This window comes from Nanorana parkeri, unplaced genomic scaffold, assembly GCF_000935625.1.
Source record: "Nanorana parkeri isolate BGI_ZX_2015 unplaced genomic scaffold, ASM93562v1 scaffold209, whole genome shotgun sequence".
Taxonomy (NCBI): domain Eukaryota; kingdom Metazoa; phylum Chordata; class Amphibia; order Anura; family Dicroglossidae; genus Nanorana; species Nanorana parkeri.
The window spans coordinates 889,003-909,793 of NW_017306477.1; the positions used below are offsets into that span (position 1 = coordinate 889,003).

Here is a 20,791-nt window from a genome sequence, read left to right on the forward strand (position 1 = left end):
GTTACATGTACCTACCACACAAGGAATGCCCCTGCCACAACTGATTGGGTCAGGAGGGAGCATCAATCACAGTTTTGCACATCCATACTGCCTGGTATGAAAAAGCATGTGACAGAGCTAATGCTTGGTGGTTGGTCCATTACTGTCACATGGGATGCTTCTGGTGGCTGAATGGAGTGGGGTGCAGTAAAAGGTGCTGGGGAGGTAGTGTGGACATGCACAGGTTCGCTTTAAAAGGTTTTAAACTTTGTTTTATATTTCCCTCACTGTACTGCTAAGTGTTGAGGTAAAGTCTCTTTGCAGATGACAAAAAATGAAAGAGATGGGTTTTTATACTATTGGCTAGTATTGTCTGTCATTAGAGAAGTATAGGGGTTGACATTGATAAATTCAAAAAATCCTTGTTGACTGGTTGCCATGATGTTCCAATGGTGTCAGTACTTTATGAACCAGTGATCCAGGACATTTGTGTATACAAGGACTTCACATGCTGCATACTTGTTCAGGGTCAGCAATTTATTTAAGTCAGAGGATCAGCATGACAGCGATTAGCCTTTTCAAAAGGAGGTCTGCAGTTGTTCCTTCTATTACTTGCCCACTGAAATTGATCAGATGCTAAGATTGAGTTATTTGGCTCCCAGGTTCCTCATTCGCTACTGCTTAATTTGAAAGAAAAACTTCAGGAAAATATTTTTTTTTTTTAGTCTTCATTGATGGTGAGTATTATTCACAACACCCTTCTACGGGTGGTGTGACAATGAATCCCCGGCTCTCATACAGATCAGGGATTGTGGTGTTTAACCACTCCGTTATCTCTCCTTGTCTATTCACAAAAAGCCTTGCATTCTTTTTTTATAGCCACCCACTCCTATCCCCTTGCCCATTCACAAAAATACTTGCATCCTTTTCATGTAGCTGCCCCCTCCTTTCCTTCCCTCGTCCATTCACAAAAAGCCTTGTAATCTTTTTATAGAATTCAAGGCATTCAAAAGTCATATGAATGTAGTATAACCAGCATTAGAAGTAACTTATCTGGACCCAGCAAAAGACATAACACTTTTTTTCTAGAGTTTCACTTTAAAATACAATAAAACAGCCAGCAGTGGCTGGTCACAGCGTAGTTGATGAAACCATATAAGACAAATTAAATGTTTTCCCTGGTTAAATTATATTGGAAGAACAAAATGTGTGGAATCAGCGTACTCTTCTTCTCTTCTTTTGCAGCACTGGCTTTTGTAAATATAAAACATGTAAGACTGTGTTGAAAGTCTCTCTATGTTCTCACCTTCTGCAGGTGTCATCACAGCACCCCTACATGGAAATGACCATTGGACGGCCACATGTCATAACAGTGGACTTCAACAACACACAAGAGTTTGAAGCAGCCGTCAAGTCTATAATGAGAAGCAAGGTAAATTGGTGAAATGATGAGAGGAAACCGTAAGATCCAGTTTTAAAGGAACCTTGTCATAAAATAAACATGGAGGCTGCCATTCCTAACATCTCCTTCTGAAAATGCTAGTCATGCCTCCGGCTTTAGTACTTTGAATCACTGAAGCACGTAATGATGTCACGTGTACTTCACTGCTGGCGGTCATCTTGGTGATGGACATTGCCAAAGAGAGGAGGGGACGTTCATCCAGTGGGATAAGGTATGCCGCTGGGTCCCCTCCTCTCTCGTGCAGCTTTCAGGCTCTCGGTCCATGGCAGAGTGCCCAACTTTTCAGAGGGGGTGACACCAAAATGATTCAGTCATTTTATTGTTACCACCTCTGGTGTCACCCGGTGTGAACCGCACCCCCCTTGTCACGCCTCTGGGTGTCCTAGCAACCAATGATGTCAGGGGTCCTCCTCTCTGCAGTTACTAGTTGCTTGGACTGCTGGGCACAACCAGTGACAAAGTCTTCCCACCCCCAGCTTTACCCCATCTTCCTCTTCTATCCTCTTGGGCATGTGAAAAAAAAATGTGTTACATATTTACTATTAGGCCCTGTTCCCAACAGGTCCATGAGTCAGCTGTGCATGCACTACTTTTTTCAATCACACTGCAACACACGGTATTGCGGTACCGCGTGTTGCAGCACGGTCAATTGCATTGCCGCCAGGAGGTGCATTTGAGGTACCATTCAAATGAATGGCAATGCAACACACCTGCCTCACTGTAATCATGTGTTAATCATATAAGAAACTAGGACTGCTGTAGAGGGCCAAATCAATAGGCCCTATTGGTTCGGGCCTCCATAACAGTCCCAGTTTCTCCTGTGGCCCTTTGAAAAAATGAATTGCCCACTTCTGGCCTAATCTCTCTGCATACACTGAAATATGTACCTCTTCCACCATGATTCTATTACACAAAGTTACTGTGCACAGTAAAAGTAGCAGGAAATTGGCCCTTCTGGTCTATGTAAACTTTGTTGTGAATTATCAAAATGTTAGAACCAAATGTTACCCAGCACCACTTTGCAATGGCCAATCAGGCCGCGGTGCTGAATTGTGGGAGGAAGGGTTGAGAGCCAAATGCTTCACCATACACAGAAGTTCCGAGTATTTCAAAGGAGCTCTGCTGGGTGAATGGGTTTCGGGAAGGTAAGGATAGGACCATCCAGCAATCCTATTGCATTGCGAAATCACTACCTGATATATTGATGATGATCCAGCCATCCTATTACATTGCTCCAAATCACTACCTGATATATTCATGATGATCCAGCCATCCTATTACATTGCTCCAAACCACTACCTGATATATTGCTGACATTCATGAGGTTGATAGCCGATGCGACAGTAATACAATGTATAAACTTTATAACTTGCTGAAGTATTCATAACTTCCTTTCTAGACTCCCATAATCTTCCCTGGATTATTCCATAGCTTATGTTAAACCCAGAACAATAATTAATTTTATTAACGCAAATCAAACCATCAAATCTCATCTAGGATTAACTGTTCAGTTAATATTGCTGCTGTTCAGCATTATTAAGTAGTAACATTTTGAGAAAATTAAGCAGAACTCCAAGAAACAGCCAAATGCACAATTGAAATACATGTATGTAGATAGTTTTTATTTAAGTATTTCTGATATTGTTCCACTAGACATGTAGTTTACACACTTGTGACATACTGGATAGCCACCTTTAGGGTAGTTTCTATCTTAGCTTTACCGTTTAACTGCCTGTTCAATAGATAATAAGTTAGAGAATGTTGAAAGTAGGAAATAGTGGTATCACCTGTCTATCTTTATGTGGCAGGGGTATCTGAATCACAGGAATAGCTGAAAAGAAATGCAAGACTTTTGGCAACAACAAGAGTTTTGCTTTAGTACATTCGTTACCACCAGCAAAAACATAACCCCGTTAGAGCATGACAGATGTCAAGTTTTCCTTTAGTTGGAGCAAGTTCCTAAACTTTTTACATTCACAACATGTATATTTATTTTATGGTTTTTTTATGGTTTCATTTTATTTCATGTATCACTCAAAGTGAATCACGGATTTGCATATTTGTGTTTAATCACGTGCATCAACAAAGGGTTTTGATGCTTGGATGCATATTGGTAATTTAGAGTACGTTATACAGATATTTATTTAAATATCCTTAAACATTTGGTTCACAGATTAGGAGGTGAAATTCACTCACCAATCTAGTGATCCAATATTGTATGTGAGGATGTCGAATGCCCACCCACATCCCGAGAGAGGTGGGAGCAGCCGAGGAGAGCTACTGGAATAAGATTATACGATAACAATAAGATTAGTAATTCACCTTATTCATCATCCCTCTAGACTAAACAAGCATTGAACCCTTGCTGTGGGTCCACCTCCTTTATGTCTGTTTTAATTTTTCTACAGCTCAGAGTTCAGCTTTAAAGCAGTAAATGCGCTTTTAAACAAGCCTTCACTCTCTAGCTGCAAGCACTGTGGAGTGATTCATGATCAAAATTTAAAGCAGAAGCACTAAAGTTCTCAGCAGCTCAGCTTTTTACTTATGTTGTAATGTTTTCAAGACAATTCCTATCAGGCAGTAAATGTCTATTTTCAAGACATTTACTGCCTGATAGGAATATGTACAGACTTGATTGTCCATACCCTGGTCAGAGGTTTATTTTAGGCTAAGATTGTCTGGGCTGTCAGCAGTGTATAATTTGTGCCACTCATAACTAAACAGGAATGATCGTTAAGTTAAGGAGCATGATGTTTCCTTGAGGTCTTGAGCTGTTATTATAGGCATGTGTTCCCTGTGTGTGTGTATATATATATATATATATATATATATATTAGGGCTGTGGAAATCAAAGATTAATTTCTCGATTAATCGTTAAACTTTTTGATCGATTAAAATTATTTTGATTGCTAATGAAAACACTCACCTCACCGCTGGCTTCCGGGAGTCCCGTCAGCGATCCAGTGACGCCACGGACATCGACATCACCGGACTCTTCCCCCCTTCCCCAAGTGGCTCCGTCGGCTAACGAAGGGAAGGGGGGAGGAGTCCGGTGACGTTGATGTCCGTGACGGCTAATGAAGGGAAGAAGTCCGGTGACGTCACCGGACTCCTCCCCCCTTCGTTAGCCAACGGAGCCACTTGGTCCGGTGAGTTTGCCCAAGAAACTTTCTGCAATAGAGGTCTAAACAGATCCCTGATATTTCCCTTTTAAAATAGAAAAAGAGATTGAGGACACAAGTCCTCAATCTCTTATTCTGCATCCTCTCTTATAAATGAACAGGAATCCTCTATGAGTGTTCCTGTTCATTGATAACATGTGGATAAAGTATGTTTACTATAACTACAATCATGAATGAATAGGAGGTGATGTAGATCACTTCCCATTCATTTATAATTGAGGATATAGTAACCATACTATGTCCTCAATTATTTACAAACACTCAGCGATCACTGATCCCTGAGTGTTTGTACCTCGCTCTCCATCCTGACAGCAGTCACTGGAGGCTGAGCGATCGGTGCGGGAGGAGAGCTCAGCCTCCTGTGACAAAAAAATGACACTTTCGGCATTTAGCCAAAAGTGCCATTTTCGGCTGATATGTTTCGGCAGCCGATATTTCGGTGCATCCCTAATATATATATATATATATAATGATTTTTTTAGACACACAAACACATACAGCACGGCATGTGGATTTATAACAGTAGAGCGATAATGTAGAAACTGTGTGTTGTCTTCCTGAGATCAATGATCGGTTTTATATGCTAGAAAATGGACAACTGGCTGTACACACAGGTGGTGCTTTGGGAATGTCAGGGCTGGTGTTAACTCAGGAAGATATTTAAATAAGACTGTTCTCGGAGGCAAAATGGAGCCGAACATAAAATTATGGCCACTGTTCATCAGTTGCCATCCAGTCACTGTTGTTAGAAGGATATGATTGTGTTCTTTGGACCAATCGTGGATTTCTCGAGTAAATGGGAGCAAACTAAGATAAAGATGGATAGGCAGAAGCTATCAGGAGGATTTCACAGAGGAAAACACTAAACCATGATAGGCAGCCATTTTCCTGAGAACGCTTAATCACCACCAAGTCCTGTTCAGTAAGATATTTGTAGACCAACAACAACCGGAGTGACTTTTAATATATCCTTTTACAGAAACCATTGCATTTGCTAGAGAAGGGTATAGTGTATGCATGTATATGTATGTAATCGCAGCCTGTATGTTTTATATATTGTTTTACCTGTAACTAAGTAGTTTGTGCACGTAGCACATTTGTTGTATAGTAAAATTATGTTAAATACTACTCAGTTAGTTTCCTTGGTTTTACTACAAGAATTAGATAAATAGCTATAAAAGTTTACAAAGTAAAACAGGCATTGCTTAGATAAAGAGCCTACCATGGAAAGAATCTGTACACACAACACATGTATTGTATGATCTTCACATAGGCTATGGGTGACAGCAAAATACTTTGCATTGCTAATCTCTTGAGCATTTCTCTCTCTTGCATCTTAGAACTGTGATATTTTATTCAATTCTTAAGCTGATATCCTGCTGCTCTGCCTTTTGTGATTGCATCAGTGCAATGATGGACAGATAGATACATATATAATAGATAGATTGGAAGTTAGATATAGCACTGCAGAACCCCTTGGCAAAACAAAAAATTAATGTTACAGGCTGGAGGGAGGACAGCTGGGACAAGTAGGGGGAGCGGCTCAGCCATTAAGGGGATTGAGGTCCAGTTAATGCTTCAATTTGAGGTCATTGAGCCGTGGAGGTGTCAGATGCGGGTGGTTTAACAGCCAATATTCCCAAGCAGCTGAAAGAGAGCTCTCATTATCTAGAAGGTTCCGTGCAGAAGGATAATAGTATATCACAGAGCTCTAGGACAGAGCCCTTGGGAGCTCATTAGACAATGTGATGAGGAGAAAAGAGCCGCAGTCACAGAAGCAGAACTCGCCCATAATATTCATTGTTTATTACCCCTAGTGGAGGGGATAGTTTTTTTGTTGCCTTGGTTACGTCGCTATGTGCAGACAACACTCGTGGCTCAGATTAATTTCGCAGACGCTCTTACATTACTGTTACTGCATTTCCGTCTTGATATCTAATCTTTCCTAATCACATATGTGCTGAAATTCATTTTCCACAAATTAACCTCTTGTATTGACAAGTCATAATTTCATTTGAGTTTAGATTTAGAAAATGTCAAGCAGTCATTTTGGTCTTGGTGTGATCAAATCAATTTCTTGAGAAAACACAAAAAGGGACCTAGAGCTAAATATGTGACCTGACAATATACTCTCATTACAAATGAAGAAAAACTTTATACAAAGCACACCTCATGAGCAAACATTTGGAAAAAGAACCAGCTGTGTTGACCAGAGCAGCCAATCAACATCTCCCTTTTTTTTGTTTCGTGAAGTAATCATGTGAGGATAGAAATATGGGAGCTGCTGACATGTGTTAAATGCTAAACTTCAGTCGAGCAGCAAAATACACAGATGAAATACAGATATGGGAGCTGCCTGCCTTCCAAGTTACACCTCCACTACATGCTGAATATACACCGTCACCACCTGGATTTAGCTAAGCAAATAGGTCAGAGCTTTGCATTGGATAATAGGTCTATGTTCAGCAACGTTATGTGTCCAGAAAATGAGGTCAGCTGCCTTCCTGAATATACCGAATGACCACATTTTTCCATCAATAGATTTTTTTCTTGCCTGGTGGCATGGGCATATTCCAAGACGACAATGCCAGGATTAATTGGGCTTAAATTGTGAAAGAGTGATTCAGGGAACATGAGACATCATTTTCACACATGGATTGGCCACCACAGAGTCAAGAATCATTGGGATGTGCTGGAGACAATACACCAGGGGTCCTCAAACTTTTTAAACAGGGGGCCCGTTCAATGTCCCTCAGACATTGTTGTTGGGGGCCAGATCATAGTTTGAGACTTCTCCCTCGCTCCCTCTGTGAAGACATCGCCACCACTCGCTACCTGCCGCCAGGAGCGTGCCCGGTTAAGGATCCTGGCGGGCCGGATTTGACCCGCGGGCCGTAGTTTGAGGACCCCTGCTATACACAGTGGTCTGACTCTCCCATCATCATTACAAGATCTTGGTGAAAAATTAATGTAACTCTGGATGGAAATAAATGTTGTGACATTGCATAAGTTAATGAAAACTATGCCACAGCGAATATGTGCCGTAATCAAAGCTAAAGGCGGTCCAACTACATTTTAGAGTGTGTGAATTTTTTTTAGGATGAGCAGTGTATTAAAAGCTAAAAAGTAAAGCTGAAGTCTACACAGACAGCTAAATACACAGTTGAAATACATATACGGAGCCGTTTAACCCAAAGGGGTTGATTTACTAACCTTATAAACACACCACGAACATGTATACACCTCTGTAGTGTGTTCCCTCCCAACATGATCTATGGGTGGAATCTAAACACCTTTGTAGTGTCTACACACCCAGCAGGTGTGTTGTGCAAAGCCCTGCATGAATTTGCAAGGTGATGTTGTGTAAATTAGCTCTATGTTGTGTTGCTTGCGTTGATGAATGCAGGAATGTAAATGCATGAGCTAACCATTTTTGTCTAAACTGTGAAGCAGCATTATATATGCATCATGTGCATGATTTTTCCATATATGGCATTAGCGGAAATATGCTTTTAGAGACTTTTTGGTTGATAAATACGTTTTGCTGTGTAAAAATCACACGCACCTAGTGCGTGCGTGTGTTTAGGTTAGTAAATCACCCCCAAAGAGTTGTATTTCTGTTCATCCAGTCTTGAGATGGACTTTTATTTCAGTATGAATGTAGTCTAAGCTAGTAATTGCACAAAAAGACATTTGATACAATTTCCTGATGGTAATAAATTTAAGTACTCAGCCAGCAATCAGATTCAAGCTTGCCTTGAAAGCCTAATTGTGATTGGTGATGAAGGAAGCAGAAAAAGAGTAAAACTGTGTATACTCGATTACAACATCGTTTGAAAACTCTAATTTTCAGAACATTCATTTGATTTTTCCAATAGTTAATGGAGCAGATAAATGAATGTTTTGACCGTAGTGAGGAAAGAATCGGAGTAGGATGGAAGATTTTTCTTGAACAAAGAAATTCTACCAGTAAATTTGGTTTTGGTCCAAAAACTCAATTCTTTACAAATAGAAGTGTTAAAATCAGACAAAATATCCAACAACATCTGTTAGGTCCCTCATGGCATTACCCAACGTTCTGATGATATTTTTCATCCAAACGTGTATACCCATGTTAAGACACACAGTACCGACCTCAAGAGGAACACTCCTACTATCCTCTCTCTGATCCTGTATAGATAGTGGTCTCATTGCTGTTCCTGCCCATGGGTATAGGAATTACCATATTCCTGCCACAGTCCTTAGATTTATATTCCTTAGCATGGGTGTCCTGTGCTAAGGGAACATTGATCTACATTTGACCTAAAAACTCAGAGTCTGCAGCAGTGCAGGTTTCCAGTTCCAAAATCATGCTGTCAATGATGATTGGGAGCGGCTGTGGTTGTCCAGAGTTGCTAATCTTCCGAATCATGAGATTGCTATGACAACCAGTCACAAAGAAAGAGGTGCATTTCCTATTCATGACCTTTAATAATTATAGCATGCTCCTAGAAATCTGAAAACATATTCTGGGACACTTCAAAAATAGGCTCTTTTGGATCATATTAATGAGAAACTCTTCAATATACTAACATAGACAAATTAAATTCAAATTGATCTGGGATCCTTGGCTCACTAGAAAAAAGTCAATACCAACAAGCATGCTGGAACCATTGATCGGCAATAATAGTTTGTCTACAACTGGCACTTTGTAACCACTTTCTAATATTCAATGGCTATCTGGGCTTCTACCTTCTTCTCTCCTCCTGCCATATATCAGCCTCCTAATGGAGCATAAAGGGATCTGACACCTTCTCACTCCTTTTCCTCTTTCTCCTTAGTTATATAATATTTTAATTTCCATATGTTTTTGAGGCAATTACCTTTGCAATGTAGCTTTTTCATGTAATGCTTTTTTTTTACCATTTAGGATTCTTAGAGATTCTCCTAATTATTATTTATTGATCAGTACAAGATCATTCCTTGAGTTCACTACACTCAGTGGGGAGGAGTTCATAAAAACTGGAGCAGACAGAATCTGGAGCAGTGGTCCATAGTAGGCAATCAGCTTCTCTGTTCAGTTTGTTCAGTTAAGCTTTGAAAATTAATTGGCAAAAGCTGATTGGTTGCCATGGGCAACTGCTCCAGATTTCGTCTGCTCCAGTTTTTATTAATCCCCCCCAATGTTTTTTTTGTTTTTTTATATAGGGCTGCAACTAATGATTATTTTCATAATCGATTAGTTGGCCGACTATTTTTTTCGATTAATAAAATTAAATAATTACCATCCTTAATTTAAAATAAATTACACAAATGCAGTTTTACAAACATAAAGTTTACTTCAGAATAAAACTGCATGCACAATTTTTTGCAATCGCAGTGCACTGGAACGCACGGCATTGGGGTGCCATTGAAATTAGGAAATATATAAATGGGGGAAGGAAAACTTTTGAGTGTATACTAAGTAATTAAATTAGTATTCCATGGTGAGTCCCCTTTCAATGATTAGAACAGAAAAAGAACGACACCCCAGAAGAGGGGATCTCACCATTCATCCAAATATGCAACAATGTCAATAAAATGTCGGACAAAAGCTACTGTGAGTGCAATCTACTTATTTCTCAATACAATGAAAAGTGAATTCCTTTTCTAATACGTTTTTGCCATCTTTAATTGCGGGACTAAAATCTCTCTAGCTGGAAAGACACTCTGTTTTCTCTGGATAAAATATATCCCGACAAAGTAAATTCATTACAGGGGTGCACTGATCATTTTATTTGTTTTTCTGAATATAATCTCACTCAGCCGAGTGCTCTCCTATGTAAATGTTTAATGTTTGTTTGTATTTTGATACATGTTTTCTATGGATTTTAAAAAACAAGACAAAGTATAGTTTAATAAATTACATTTTATTGAGATTGTTGCATATTTGGATGAATGGCGAGATCCCCTCTTCTGGGGTGTCGTTCTTTTTCTGCCATTGAAATTAATGGCAATGCCACTCACCTCCTGCAGCCGAATTTGCCAGGCCAAAACCGAAAATGACTTTTTTCCCCATCTTTTATCATTTAAAAAAAAAATATGTATTTAAGCACATGGCGCTGGAATAGCTTCAGCCAGGGAATGACAGCTGCCAGTGACAAGATTCAGCAGACAGCAGCTGCATGTAAATACATCAGATAGAGGGCTGGTGTAATAGCCAGCTTGCTATTGGCCATTTCAAATTGCAGTAGCCAATAGCAGGCTGGCTATTGCATCCGCCCAGTTGACAACTATTCTCATAATCTATTTCTATTGATTATTATTGATTCGTTGGTTGCAGCCCTATTTTTATATTTTCACCTTGTTACACCTTGTAATAATGCAACAGAATATTCATTGATATATACTGTGTATGTGTATATGTATATATACAAGGCAACTTTATATTATGCACTATATATATATATATATAGATATATATATATACATATATATATCTATATATATATATATATAGATATATATATATACATATATATATCTATATATATATATATATAGATATATATATATACATATATATATCTATATATATATATATATAGATATATATATATACATATATATATCTATATATATATATATATAGATATATATATATACATATATATATCTATATATATATATATATAGATATATATATATACATATATATATCTATATATATATATATATAGATATATATATATACATATATATATCTATATATATATATATATAGATATATATATATACATATATATATCTATATATATATATATATAGATATATATATATACATATATATATCTATATATATATATATATAGATATATATATATACATATATATATCTATATATATATATATATAGATATATATATATACATATATATATCTATATATATATATATATAGATATATATATAGTGCACAATATAAAGTTGCCTTGAAAAAGGCAACAATGACAGGTGCAGCTGTTAGAGTAAAATACTGTAATGTGAAAGTTCTAAAATAACTTATTATAAGCTAAGCGTAAATTGCAGTTTTTAAAAGATTTTTGTACATTTTACAGCTTATAAAGCAGACATAAGCAGGGAATTTATTAAAACAGTGAACCAAATTAAAAGCCTCATTTGTCCTTATAAAACAATGTAAGTATCAATGTAGGAAGATCAATTTATAGTCACTTAACCAACATATCCTGACACTGTTAAATTAGTCCAGGTTATCTGGGCTTCAGTGACCGCTGGTCACAAAACCGAGTGGACTTGCTGACTTTAGCACATTTTCTGTGTTTATTTGATGCCATTAGTATCTTAACACTTTCATTTGCTGCCTGGAATTTCTCTTTGAAGACCAATTCCAGAGGGTTATCCAACCCAGAAAAGGTCCAGCGCTGGATCACAGAGTAACTTGGTCTACGTGGGACATCGTTGTAGATAGGGTGAGTACTGCAGTGACATTTTTTGTTTTAAAGGCCTGAACAATTGATTTTTTTATTGCAATGTAGATTTGGGCTTTTGTTTTCATTACAGGCTATTTTACAGGTATTGTTCCAAATACTAAGTATGCATAATTTATGGTTTGTTCTAGACTATCTAGAGTTTTGCTTCAGTGTCCTGAAAGAGAAATAAAACTCATGATCTTATTCTCCATAGGTTGATCCATACTTGCCTTATGAGTTTACAAATGAAGGTATGCTCCAGAGGCTCCATGCTTATATCCAGCACCAGGTAAGCCGTCATCTCTCCTACACAAGAGTTGTCCAGAAAAATCTTATCCTTCTATGCCCGCATTAACAGTTTTTTTTTAGATATACTGTACATATAAAAGAGACCCACATTATGTAATAATATGACTGTTTTACTTTTCTTTAAACATTATTTTTCTATCTATAGTAGCTTGTAATTGTATATTACCATCTTTACCATCTTGTCTTGAATTGTATTGTGATTGTAATGTCTGCCCTATATTGTAAAGCGTTGCGCAAAGTGTTGGCGCTATATAAATCCTGTATAATAATAATATGTACACGGGGTAGCCATGTGTACATATTCCTCTAAACGACTTCCTCTTAGTATTGCTGCATAATGGTTGTGCTTTACTGATGCTCTTAGCTCTCTGCAGGTCTACCATACTACAGAATCTGTCCGATTGAAAACAAAAGACTCTCTCTGTAGACTCTAAAGGTGGCCATACACTACTCAAAATTTCATCCATTTACTGCAAAATTCGAGCAGTGTGTGGCCTCATCAGCACCCCTCCATTTGGCAATTTTTGGAGCTGACATGAAAATGATTGGCCAGTTACTACAATAGCCAGCAGGTGGAAGTCCCCCATCCCTGTTTAGCGAGGAGATTAGGAGATGTCAAACGTGGCAGCCTATATATTCTCTCACATCGGGTTTTCTTTAAATAACTTATATTAACTTTTGGTTAATGCATCAGTCCCCCTCCCCTTTTAGACGCATTTCATGTTCCTCCAGGAGTGAAGGATTCCTCTACCTGTGTGTTGTCATCAGGGGACACTAAGGTCTTTGTTTCACCAGAGCCAGGAGGTGGGATCCAAAAGGGTGCACCATATCTTTTAATACTGACCACACAAATTGCGTCCACTTCCTGATGAAGCGGCTGAAGTTTGATTCGTAGGTGGCCCTGCCTGCATTTTTCAATAGGAGTCTGAAAAGTTTCAGCCGGACAGTGCCTGTATCCAATTAGATGCAGATATTGTCTGGGCATTCAGCAGCCGCTGAAGCAGCAGCTACTAAATACAATAGCCGGTAGTAGCGATTCCTCCATCCATGCTGTCCAGCATGGGTGGGGAAATGGATGGATTTCTTTCATTAAGCCCATGAAGAGTGTGTGGCCAGTTTTACTCCAGAGGAATGGAAATTTCTTGACAGACATATCCTATGCTGACAGGCAGAGAGGGTTATCAACAGTGTGTCACAATCTGGGATCAGGCTTGGAGTCCAGTAGCTGAACCAGCAGGCAAATTTGTGCTGAAACAGGCCGGGTTTGGTACACAATTAGACGGTAGTAGTATAGGAGCAGGCAGAAGCGTAGTCAAAGATCAAGCCAAGGTCAGTAGCCAAAGGTATCAGATATAAAGCGGAAGACGATGAGAGTAGTCGGTGAATCAGCAGCCAAAGGTCAGTACATGGATAGCAGTATGAGCGTATTGTAGCACAGAAGGAGCAGGAAGCAAGATATTGGCAGGAGCACAATAATCTGGCAAACAGGAAGTGTAGAGGTATGGCTTAAATAGGAAGTTCAAGGGGGGATCAAGGAGTTCAGAGTTCAGCAGAAACTAGGTTTAACTGAGGATTACACAGGAGATCAGGCAAGGAGCTGTCCAAGGGTCCAAGGTGGCTCAAAAGGTAGAACCACTGCCACATACAGCAGAGGCCCTGGGTTCAGATCCGGTTCCTGACACAGTGACAATGTTGAAACCCTTCTCCTCAGCCTGTGTCAGGATACAGGGTGATGTAACTACAGGGCATTTAGTGTTGTCACCCTGTGAAAGGCTTTTTGACTAGCATGATCATCACCAGGTATTTTTTTTGAGAAAAGAGGATGCTGAAGGTAAGTTAAGAAAAGACTTCCATTTACATACTGTGATCTTTAGTGGAATACATTTTCTTTTTTTTGTGTATAGCTGTATTTTAATAAATGTATCAGCTTTATACTACAGTATGAGCAATTTTAATCTACAGAGCAATTTAACCGTAGCAATCACTTCCTTTGCCGCACATTAACTTAAGTTCAAGGTTTTAAATCGCTCAGTAGCATGACATTAAAATTGCCTATGTAGTTTAGCTGTTAGGTGCCTATTTACCCATTGATAGTACTGATTTGGCTCCGGCTAAGAGTTTGCTCCATGCGACTGCATTAAATTGTTAATTCAATGAAGTTCAGACTGTTTGATGGCTCCCTTTGGGCCGCTGATAACAACATATCCTGATTTCCTGCAAATGTTCATTATATGTAATGGTTGCCCGTGCATAATGTCGCTTAAATTCCTTTATGTCTTCCTCCTTTCCTTTTTCCATCAATCCTTCCCTATTCGGTTTTTAACTCCTTTTTGATTTCTGCATTTTTTTTGCATCTTCTTTTCTTTTCATTTTGTTCACCATGCGACCTCTCTATGAATTAATTTATACTACAGGAATTTTGCTCCCCTCCTTTGCCCTTTCCCATTCCTGTTAATACCTCCCAGCCCCCTCTTACCTCCTCTTTGGTTCTCATTAATCATACACATCTGGTTTGGCCATCCAATGAACCTGCTCCGTCCACCTGGCCCCCAGTCTCTGCCATGCAGGTCTGGCTGTCCGCAGAAGGAGAATCCTGCACAAGTGCATGCTGGAAGCATAATTTGGTTTGTGAACCCACATACTTCAGTTTAATCAATCATCGGCGGTTTCTTGAGCAGTGAGTATACTGGAACGTAGCACCAAGGTTTCAAGGTCAAAAAAAAAATTTGTGATAGTAAAATATTAGTCTTCCAGGACCCATTCACTCGTGGAAATATAGTTTATTTACATTTATAGTTTTAGTTACTGTTCCAGTAGAAACACTTTCTATTCTTTATTTGTCCTAGGGACCAATGTCACCAGAAAGGGAATCTCCCCAGCAAGCATACAGGCAGCGATAGAATCCTGACAGTGGTTCTAACTCTTCTCTGTATCTAAAACTTAAATAAAGCTTTGGCTTTAGAAGCTTCAGAACATGAAAAAAAGAATCTAACATCTGTTGGAAGTATACTGTCTGGTAGTGTCTCAAAGGATAACCACGTTTGTACAGTTATCCTTTAAGGTGCCCCTTTACCCCCCAGCACCCAAGAGCAATGCAGTGTGACCCTCAGAGAGCTGAACAGCCATACCTTTACTTTTTTGCAGGAGTTTGGACCGATGAGGATAAGGGCGTTTATACATAGCTCTAAAAAAGCAGCAAGTTTCTTAGTGCAATGGGGGTTTTATTGTATAAATGTATGGATCTACAGGTGAAACTCGAAAATTAGAATATCGTGCAAAAGTTCATTTATTTCACTAATGCAACTTAGCCGTCTACCAGGAGATTTTGGAGCACTTCATGCTTTCTTCCGCAGACGTGCTCTATGGGGATGCTGACTTCATTTTCCAGCAGGACTTGGCACCTGCCCACACTGACAAAATTTTTTTGAGATTGTGGATCTGGGTTTTCATGAGCTGTAAGCCATAATCATCACAATTATGAGAAATCAGGGCTTGAACTATCTTGCTTTGCATGTCATGAGTCTATCTCATATATTAGTTTCACCTTTTAAGTTGAATTAGTGAAATAAATGAACTTTTGCACGATATTCTAATTTTTCGAGTTTCACCTGTAAATGCATTTGTCTTCATATGCCCATGTTCATGAGTCATAAAATTTGGTAAAAGTGTTGGAAGAGGGTTGTCTTTTCATCAGAACATCAGAAAATGCAAAAAAAAAGTGAGAATATTAGCCTGTTTGCTAAACTATGACATATTTACTCCAGCAGACCCTTTTGTGCACACCTAAAGTGGCCTTACACTTAAATCCCGATTGAACCTTCAGGTTAGATCAACTAAATAAATTGCAAATGCATTAAGACAGAAGGTGTTCAATGTCTTTTCTTTCTAAAGCAGCCACAGCCTGAGTAAAAAAGCACCTTGTACCCTGCCTGCAGCTTCAGAATGGGACACTTGTTCTCTGGATAGAAGCAGCGGTCTCATTGCAGAGGTCTGACACACCCCCTTCTGAGTCAGACCTATAGCTCTACTATTAGCCAAGCTCATTCTCCCAGTTGATTGTAGAGCTCTGGCTCTGACTTAGCAGGGGGTGGACCTTTGCAGAGAGATCACTGAGCAAGGGTCCCATTCTGCAGCATGCTGGCAGAGGACAGGACTTTCTATTCTCGCTGCTGCTAATTTTAAAGAAAACAAACTGTATGACATTGAACACCTTTTGCTTAGATGCACCTGCTATGTGTTTGGCTGATTTAAACTGAATGCTCAATGGGGATTTTATAATTAAAGGGCACAGATCTAAACCCTGTAGGTAACTGTACCAGTTGTTTACGGTGAAGTATTTAGAGATATGCAAAACAAATGAACACAAAATGGAGCAAAAAATTACATCTTTAATGAAAGCTGACATCTCTGCACTGAATAGATAATCCCTACAGGCTTATTCAGCAATGCAAAGAGTAGCGTCCAAAGTGCTGCCAACCAACAGCTCTTTGTTTGTTTTCACTATCGTAAGGGGTGAAAGGTGATCTGTAATAGGATGTGAGCTACTGCACTGCATATCATCGCTGTGGTTTGCAGTACCATATTTAATTAGCGTGTTTATGTTTTTACTGTGGCATTAGGGAAAAAGGATGCAAAAGGTTAGCTCACACTTTACAAAATTCTGCATCGTAAAAATGAACCACCTTCTGTAATTGTTATAGGTAATTCCCAGCTCCACACAATATTTGACCCCATTGTCTTACATCTCATCCCATCCTGAGCGCTAGAATTACAGCCGCGTATTGACTATTGGTAGGTATGCATTAGCAATCAGTACACTGTAAAAAATCGGCAGTTACACAGATAGCTCAAAGGCAGGCAGAATACAAAATGATTTGTGTTCAAATCCAAGGTGGTTGTTGCATTGAAAATAACATCTACCACAGATCTCAGCAGATTTCTTATGGTCTTTTATTTTTTCATCTTTGTGGAATGTGCAAGAAAGGAAACTGTATCTGATTGAAATTAAAATACTTTCTAAATTTTACCTGGAGAGAAGATGGGCTTTGGGTAAATCTGTCTTCTTGTTAACTTCTTAAACCTTCAAGAGGAAACAAAGCTTTCAAAGCCTCTAAAATCAAATACAGAGGTGAAGACAAATTGAAGCCAAATACTCAGCAGAAATATGGGTTAAACGGCAGTCAACGTACAGATATTATGCACTGAGGCATTATATTCATACATTGGCTTTCGCTGCTGAAAGGTTAGCACTGCTAGGTTTCAACACAGAACTCCCAGAACAGATAGCAATGCACTTTGCTAAGGCCCCTCTCAAACCAACCCTGACTGTAACAATGACACTAACCCTCACAATAGCCTTACCTATAACCCTACATTAACCCTCCCTGTAGCCCCAACACTTATCTTTCCTGTAACCCCCATCCCTCAGTATGACCCTGACACTAACTCTCCCCGTAAGCTTAACAGTAATCCTCCCTGTAGCCCTAACACTAACCCTTCCACTGTCCCTCCCTGTAAAGCTCATATTAACTTTCCCTGTAACTCTCACACTAACACTTGTGGTAAACCTAACACTTTCCCTCCCTATAGCCCTTATATTAACCCTCACACCAATCCTCTCTGTAACACTAACCCTCCCTATAGCCCTTACATTAACCCTCACAACAATCCTCTCTGTAACACTAACCCTCCCTATAGCCCTTACATTAACCCTCACAACAATCCTCTCTGTAACACTAACCCTCCCTATAGCCCTTACATTAACCCTCACAACAATCCTCTCTGTAACACTAACCCTCCCTGTAGTCCTAACACTAACCTTCACAATAATCCTAACTGTAACACTAACCTTCCCTGTAACCTTAAACCTAACCCTCACACCAATCCTCTCTGCAACAATAACCTTTCCTGTAGCCCTAACACTAACCTTCTCAATAATGCTCTTTGTAACCTTAACCCTCCTTGTAACCTTAAACCTAACCCTCACACCAATCCTCTCTGCAACAATAACCTTTCCTGTAGCCCTAACACTAACTTTCTCAATAATGCTCCCTGTAACACTAACCCTCCCTTCAGCCCTAATACTAACCCTCACGCTATCCCTCCCTGTAACTCTCACAGTAATCTTCCCTGTAACCCTCACATTAACCCTCCTTGTAGCTCTAGCACCAACCCTCAATATCCCAAACACTACCTCTCCCTTAACATTAACCGTGTAGCCCTAAGACTGACCCTCACGCCATCCCTCTCTGTAACCTTCACTCCCATGCTAGCACTAAGCCTCCCTGTAGCTCTAACCCTAAAAATGTGATGTAATTTTTTTAACAACATAGACACATGAGATTGTATTAGAACAGTTAGGGGCAAGAGATGGTCATATTACCTATCTGTGTAACTATGACATTACTGCATTGTGTCTTCAAAAAGCAGCCTATCATCCTTCACTATTTATGACTCTTGAGACAGGCTGGAAGTAAACCAGTAGCCAATGGGCAAGGCAAAATGTTCCATAGGCCATAGTGTGTGCATCTCTGTTGTAGTTCATATTTATTACAGTCCTCTTTCACTCACATCTAATTTCTGTTCTCTTAGGCTTGGAGCTCTTTGTGAAAGTACCGAATCTGTAATGAGCCACTTGTATCCTGCAGTGTCACTCCAAGTCCGTGAATGTTACTTGCAGAGGGAGCCACTGCTCTTTAGCTGCTCAGGACAAAACACGAAATTTCGCAGGCTATGTCCGTGTAGAGACTACCATCGAGGACAGGTGGCCTTGTGCAAAGACTGCTCTTGAAACTACAGCCCATTAGCCGAAGTGTCACAGCCACATGTACAGGTCCCAAGCCTGTAATTCAATTTAGAGGCTTGGATCTCTGTCCTGGGTTTTATGCTGCAGCATAAAGCAATATTGTGTAATATATACATCTGCACAGAACATTGTGTAAGAATCTTTGAAGCCAAGTGAAGATCTCCATGCTGTGCTATGGTGTTCGGCCCTTCCATTGAGCAGGGGGTGATCAGTACTTTTTATGAAAAAAGCACAATGAAGATATCCAAGAACAAAAACACATCAGAAGACTTTTGCTGGTTGCCCATATACACGGGATTAACATACTTCAAAGGGAAGGGCACATTCTAACTGCAGTCTCTTGAGATGCTTAACTACTGCTGTCTATTGTTTTGCCTCTAGTGGCTCCTTGGAGTGAAACTGCCATTCCTACAATTGTTGTGACATTCATTTTTTTTTTACAGAAATATAGTTACAATAAAAAAGGGTTGACATAATTATTAAATAAAACCAAGTGGACCAAATGTGCAGTATATGAAGGTAACCAATTTGCTGCCTTGAAGCCGTAAATTGTGTTTGTGGGAAATATATGCACTTTCCTGACAAGCTGACACTCCAGATAAGCATGGAGGGTTAAAAAGAAGCGTGCGGAGCAATAGACGTCTTTTCTTTACTTATGTTAATAAAGATTTAAATGGAAACTGAAAAACATTGTCGTTGTTTTGACTGGAGTTTGTCAATGGTCATGGTACAGACGGCGCCTACAGGTGTTCTTGAGGAATCTGCAGGTTTTATTTGCTGGGCTGATGTTAAATCCAAACAGAAGAAAACATACAACATTGTGTTACATTATATGGCTAAAATTGTGGACACCCCTGACCATCACGCCAATATGTGCTTGTTGGACATTCCATTTCATTGGAATTGATCTTCCTTGTGTGGCTATAACAGCCTCCCCAGCTCTGGGAAGGCTTCCACGAGATTTTGGAGTTTCTATGGGAATTTGTACCTATTCAGATAAGAGCATTTGTGAGGGCAGGTACTGATGTTGAGTGAGAAGTCCTGGCAGGCAGTCAGCATTACTGTTCATCCCAAAGGTTTTCAATAGGGTTGAGGTCAGGGCTTTTTGCAGGCCACGTGACTTCCTTTACACCAAGCTCATTGAACCATGTCTTTATGGAGCTGGCTTTGTGCACAGGGGCAAAGTCATGCTGGAACAGAAAAGAACCTGCGCTAAAGCATTGCCACAAGGTTGGAAGTGCACAAGCGTCTAAATTGTCTTTGTATTCTGTAGCATTAACAGTACCCTCCACTGTAAACTCCTAAATTCAAAAATTTGGAGGAGTAGCCACATTCTTTTGGCTTTTTCGTGTAGGTGTGATGGCCAGGTGTCCACATATTTCATGTAGTGTATACTAGGTGTATCTAAATGTGTATTCACCATGAGTAAGGTTAAAAGAAGCAGAAAATGAACAATGAAAACAGATGTGTGATTATTGCCCTGGCTTATAAAACTGCCTGCTAATACACAAGCAGTTTATAGGCCGTACAATACACACACATATACAGTAGGTTAAACTGGATGGAACTATGTCTTTATTCAACCTTAAGGTGACACTAAACTCAGG

The 20,791-nt window shown here is 39.4% G+C and overlaps 1 protein-coding gene across 1 annotated transcript in view; it reads left to right on the forward strand.

Moving 5' to 3' along the window:
* MGAT5B (mannosyl (alpha-1,6-)-glycoprotein beta-1,6-N-acetyl-glucosaminyltransferase, isozyme B) overlaps positions 1-19,864 on the forward strand; it is a 74,112-nt gene extending 54,248 nt beyond the window's left edge. The window contains exons 15-18 of the mRNA XM_018555702.1: positions 1,295-1,411; positions 12,285-12,359; positions 14,794-15,056; positions 18,971-19,864. Coding sequence (XP_018411204.1) covers positions 1,295-1,411; positions 12,285-12,359; positions 14,794-15,056; positions 18,971-19,169 — 654 coding nt within the window. The 3' untranslated portion in view covers positions 19,170-19,864. The remainder of the gene's footprint in view (positions 1-1,294; positions 1,412-12,284; positions 12,360-14,793; positions 15,057-18,970) is intronic.
* The last annotated feature ends 927 nt before the right edge of the window (positions 19,865-20,791 follow it).